The 5,909-nt window shown below is 52.8% G+C and overlaps 1 protein-coding gene across 1 annotated transcript in view; it reads left to right on the top strand.

The window, feature by feature from the left end:
* Nucleotides 1-5,909, top strand: part of Ppard (peroxisome proliferator activated receptor delta) — a 70,764-nt gene that overhangs the window by 52,303 nt on the left and 12,552 nt on the right. Inside the window, exon 3 of the mRNA XM_005360360.3 lies at nucleotides 4,547-4,753. Coding sequence (XP_005360417.1) covers nucleotides 4,627-4,753 — 127 coding nt within the window. The 5' untranslated portion in view covers nucleotides 4,547-4,626. The remainder of the gene's footprint in view (nucleotides 1-4,546; nucleotides 4,754-5,909) is intronic.

Raw genomic sequence — 5,909 nt, 5'->3', positions numbered from 1 at the left:
CTCCCAGCATATCTCTCCAAGCTGCTCTGAGCCAGACACGAAGCAGGGATGTGCAAGGCTGTGGAAGTTTCTTGTATTCAGAGACTCTTGCAGGGTCACTGCTTGTGTTGTGGTTGGGATCATGTCCCGTATAACTGCAGTGAGCAGGGATGTTCTTCTGGACACATTGCTGGCCTTGAGAAGGCTCAGCCTAGCAGAAAAAACGAGGGGACTCAGAAGACAGCGATAGCAATACCTGGCTGTTCCATAACAAACCATGTGCGGGGAGGAGTCAGCACTTCTGAGCATGTCCGGGCTCCTGTCATTTTCTAAGTTTAAGACTTGAGGGGCTGGAGAGATGGCTCAGCGGTGAAGAGGTCTTCCAAAGGTCCTGAGTTCAATTCCCAGCAACCACATGGTGGCTCACAACCATCTATAGTGAGGTCTGGTGCCCTCTTCTGGCCTTCAGGCATACACGCAGACAGAACATTGTATACATAATAAATATTTAAAAAAAAAAAAAAGACTTGAGGTGATGGTGTGGCACACGCCTTTAATCCCAGTACTTGGGAGGCAGAGGCAGGTGGATCTCTGTGAGTTTGAGGCCAGCTTGGTCTACAGAGCTAGTTCTAGGATAGCCAGGACTATTGCACAGAGAAACCCTGTCTCAAAAAACAACGACAACAACAAAATGAAAGACTTGGGGGGAGGGATCAAGCATTGGTCTTAAGAGTTGTTTACACCAAACAAGCTTCTCCCTGCAGAGCAGTTGAGCGGGTGAAGTGCCAGGGACAGTCAAGTAGAGTGGTGGAGATAGAGCCAGAAACACACTCAGCTCTGGGAATCGGCGCCAGGGCTGCGCCATGGGTGCCCAGTTGCCCATTTGCCCCAGTTTTCAGGAAAATCATATTTTAAGTTTTTGTTTTATGTATGTGGCTATTTTGCCTGCGCGCATGTCTGCACATGTGTGCATTGCCCATGGAGGCCAGAAGGTGCCGGAGCCCTAGGAACTGGAGTTACAGACAGCTGTGAGCTACCACGTGAATGCTGAGAGCTAAGCCTGGGTCCTCTCTAAGAACGGCAGAGCTCTCGGCCTCTGAACCGTCTCCAGGCACCGTACAGCCAACTTGTTTTAAAAGCTTTAAAACAATCAAAGCATTTGAAGTCAGTGTCCCGCTAGAGAAAAGCTCTGCAGAAGTGCCATGTTCGCGCACCCCTCCCCCAGCTCCCGCACGTAAGACCTCAGATGGACAGACATCTAAGCTGAAACGGCACCATCAAGCTGTGTCTTCCTTCTATCCAGGTTCTGTCCAGGACTTCTCATCGCTTTTAGTTATCCCCACGATGCCTTCCTTGTCTTTCTCAGTCAGCTGGAGATAATTATCACACTTGTGTGTGTGTGTTTGTGTGTTACACACATATCACTGCTCACCAGCGGAAGTCAGAAGTCTGCAGAAGCCATTTCTCTCCTCCTCCTTCCCCAGGGATCCAGCTAGCAGACTTGGCAGCGAGTGCCTTTGGTTGCTGAGCCATCTCCCACCCCCCAAGCTAGGGCTTCATGAGTCTCCCCGGCAGTGGGGTCCTGGTTTGGAGTTTGTCACTCTGTTGGTTGTATCCCGGTCGTCATTTGAATTTTATGATTATCTCTAGCTGACTTCTGGAAACTAGAGAGTCGGAGACTGTGTGTTCCTTCTTCACGTTATTGTCAGTTTTGCCTCTTTATTTTATCCTCATTGTACTTGAAGAAACGATAGCTGTGGTATTAGCTGTCTGTCTGTCTTTCTGACCAAGATAGTCAAGAGAACACGTTAAAGGGGGGATTCCTTATTTTGACTCACAGTTTCAAAGGGCTCATTTCTTCGTGGTGGGGAGGCACAGCTTACATCATGGTGGCCAGAGTGAAAGGCCAGGATGGACGGCTGTTTGGACTGGCTCTCTCTTCTCCTTATCCCATCCTGGCCGGCTCTGACCCACAAATTGCTTACCAGTGGGTGCTTCCATACCAGTTCATAGCCATCCTGTCTGTGGCTGTCGGAGCCCTCCTAAGATGCCCCCACCCCAGTCAGACCACGGGAGGATAGCTGGACTAACACTCCATCACTCCACTTATGGGGCTATAGCCATAGACAGTCTTCAAGCGGAGCTCCTGGGTAAAGTATGTGCCCTTGTCCTCATATGTGTGAGGACTAAGCTTGATACGGACATGGACAGTACACATGGACCTCACCAATAAATATTTAATAAAGCTTGCTTCAAATTTGGCTCAAGAAATTATGGTAATGGTCTATTCTCGCCCAGTGGGATTAGTAATAGATGGGTCCAGACACCCTCCACAGATGGTGCCGGCTCACCTGATCACATGATCACCAGGTGTCTGCGGGGTACCTTCCTGTTTGGGGGCTGTTTTTGTGCTTCTCAGCACCCAGGATTAATTAAGCCCAGCCCTTCACACACACTCGCGCAGTCTCCACCGCGAATCCGCATCCCTCATGGTGGTGCACAGCTTTAATATGTAGCCCTGGCTCCCTCAGAACTCTGTGTAGACAAGGCTGGCCTCCTGTGTTGTGGTTAGAGGCATAGCCACAATGCCTGGCTTGGATTGCTAGTCTTTAGGAATTTCTGAGCTATTTTAGGGAATTTAGCACTTGGATAAAAGTTGAAAGTATTTTTCACTATTGTCTGATCAATTCATTAGGTTTGGTTTTAAGGCAGTGTCTCATGTTGCCTAGGTTGGCCTCAAAGTCACTATTTAGTAAAAGGGTACCCTTGGAGCTTTTGGTCCTCGGTCCTCCACTTCAGACCACAAGCTGGTCTCTGCAGGGCTGGAGACCAAACCAGGGCTTCCTGAGTGCTCAAGAGGCAACTGACCTACAAAGCCAGGGTTTTCCTTTAGTTTGTTTTACCTTGAGTTCCTATGTAGAACTTTTATACTTTTATATGATTAAATTTGTTAATCTTTTACCTGTAATCTTGTCACCCATAAAGCTTTTATGGGTTTATTGTCAGGCCTACATCTTATTCACTGTGAGATGGCGTCATTTCTTGTACTTTATGAGGGTTCTGTTGTTTTGGTAGGGTTTCCTGTAGCCCAGGCTGGCCTCAAACTCTCTGGGTAGCTGGGGATAGCCCTGAACTTCTGACCCTTCTGCCTTCTCCTCCTGAGGGCTGGGATTACGGATGTGCACCTGCAGAGCTGGTTAAAGGATGCTGAGGATCACACCCAGAGGCTTGTGTGCACTCCGCAAGCACTCTCTCTCCCGCCGAGCTGCATCCCCGCCCTAGTTCACATACCCTGCTTTAACTGTTATCTCTGGTGCATTGTCTCCCTGCAGATGTGGAGCCAGCTTCTATGTTAGTGCCTTCTTCTCAATTGTTCTCACAGCTGACGGAAACTTCTTTTCCTCGTGTGTGTGTGTGTGTGTGTGTGTGTGTCTGTGTCTGTGTCTGTGTCTGTGTCTGTCTGTCTGTCTGTGTGTCTGTGTGTCCTGTGATGAGATGCTTACACTCTTCCTGTGGTTGTCACTATGTCAGTCCTCTGTCACCTAGACTTGCAGGCTGCATATGCAGTGGCCCAGAGGACAGCCTCTGAGAGGCTGCTGCGCAGTCCAGGCAGGGGAGGCCTCAGAGTGACTGGATGGAGTGTGAGGAGGGAGGAATACGGGACATGGGGGTGCTTTGCTGGGCACTCGGAAGGGCACACATCTTTAATCCCATGCTTAGGGGGCAGAGGCAGGCGGATCTTCTTAAGTTCCAAGCCAGCCTAGTCTACAAAGGGACTATTCCAGGAGAGCCAGGGCTACATAAAGAGACCTATTTCACAAAACAACAAATAAATAGTACCCACATACAGAAGTTTAAACTTTCCCACAGTGGCCTCAGGCAGGACAGGACGCTCCTCAGAACAGTGGGTCTGGACAGCTGCATTCTTAGCCACAGTGCTGGGTGGGGATGGGTGTGGGAGCTGTGATGTGTAGGAACCTCCAGGGGGCTGTGGTGTATAGGGGCCTCCAGGGGTCTGTGATGTGTAGGGGCCTCCAGGGGGCTGTGGTGTGTAGGGGCCTCCAGGGGGCTGTGGTGTATAGGGGCCTCCAGGGGTCTGTGATGTGTAGGGGCCTCCAGGGGGCTGTGGTGTGTAGGGGCCTCCAGGGGGCACTGGATAGTTGGGATCGTTCTGCTGCTGCCCAGACAATTTAGGGAGGCTCTTAGAGCAGGGAAGCAAGTAAAGGTGGCACACAGAGTGGCACCGTAACTGCTCTCAATCCTGCCAACCTGCCCAAGAGCCAGATGAGCACTGGCAGGAGGGCAGGGGACTTGGCAGTGTGAGAAGAGAGACCTCTGGAGGTGGTGGCTCACACCTGTACTCCAGCACATGACAGGCAGAAGGTCAGGAGTTGGGTCATCTTTGGCTGCGAAGCCAGTTCAGTGCATCCGAAAGCTCTTCAGGGACTGAGGCGGGCCCTGGAGCAGCATTGCCATGTGACAGTGGCCCTGTAGTGTGCCTGCATCTACTACGTTACCTCCTGTGGTCACTGCCTCTCCCCTGACCTCTTCTTTCTTCTCTGCCCAGGCGGTCCATCTGCGCTCAGACCCAGATGGTGCCAGAGCTATGACCCGGCCTGCAGGCGCCACGCCGAGTGGGGGTCAGTCATGGAGCAGCCACAGGAGGAGGCCCCTGAGGCCCGGGAAGAGGAGAAAGAGGAAGTGGCCACGACTGAAGGAGCCTCAGAGCTCAACGGGGGACCAGGGCACGTTCTTCCTTCCGGCAGCTGCACAGGTGGAGAGGCTGAGGGCCTGAGGGGCTGGGCGGGCTGGGGTGGGGTACCGGTACTGAGAAGCGCAGTGAAGTGATTAATGCCAGCGTCCTGGGTCATGCCTCTCACCAGCCCTTCTGGAAACAGACGGGATGGTAGGCCAAGTGGATGTGAGCTTTGGTGGGACGGGAGAGTGTGTGTAGGACACGTTGTCACCTTGTCACTGCTACCCGTCAGTGTCTCTGACCCCCACACACACACACACCTTCTCCAGGAGCAGGCTTTGGTGAAGGGCTGAACTCAGAGCTGTGTGCACCAGGCATGCCCTCTAGCCCTGACTGCACCCGGAACATGAGGCATGCCTGCAGCTGTCATAGCCCACTTGACCCGGGAGACCTGCTGCTAAGTCTGTGTCTCCGTGGCTGAGCGTACACGCCAAGTGGTTTGGAGGAGTGGCTGTGACTGGGGCCACCTGTGTGCGTGCATCAGGTTTCACCGACTCTTTCCACTTGCTGGGTCATTTCATTGACACTCTGTTGGTGGCAGTGGTGACAGTATTCTCTGGTGGCCAGCACAGCCCTGACATCTGTCTCATCCACACGACACTGTGTCCAACTTGCACATCGTGCCCCTCAGCCCTGGCTTTCCCTGCTTGCTGAGGCCCCTTCGCTGTCCCCGCACAGCCTCTCCCTGGGTGTGTTGGACCAATGCATCCATCCTGATGATCCCAGGTCCTGCCCTCAGAGCTTCTTAGTCAGGAGGGTGGGTTCTATAAGACATGGCTTGCTGCTGGTTTCAGCTGGGCAGGCCACTCCAGTGGAATGGGCTCTGGCCTCTGGTGTCTACAAGTGACAGTGGCACTGGAGTAACACAGAGCTGTGGGGCTGGCCAGGCTCTTGCCGGGGTCTGCAACCAGGAAGGGATCAAATCCTTGAGCCGTGTCACCAGAAACATACAGAGCGAAGGTTTCCTCTTTAGAGCTCAGAGTGGGTGGCGGGGAAGGCACCGTCAGTCCTGCTGATCCACAGATACCCTCAGAGTGCCGGGCGACGGTGGCGCACGCCTTTAATCCCAGCACTCGGGAGGCAGAGGCAGGTGAATCTCTGTGAGTTCGAGACCAGCCTGGTCTACAGAGCTAGTTCCAGGACAGGCTCCAAAACCACAGAGAAACCCTGTCTC

This window comes from Microtus ochrogaster, linkage group LG2 (genome assembly GCF_000317375.1).
Source record: "Microtus ochrogaster isolate Prairie Vole_2 linkage group LG2, MicOch1.0, whole genome shotgun sequence".
NCBI classification, from domain to species: domain Eukaryota; kingdom Metazoa; phylum Chordata; class Mammalia; order Rodentia; family Cricetidae; genus Microtus; species Microtus ochrogaster.
The sequence above is the reverse complement of the archived record's forward strand: the minus strand, read 5'-3'. Positions and strand labels throughout refer to the sequence as shown.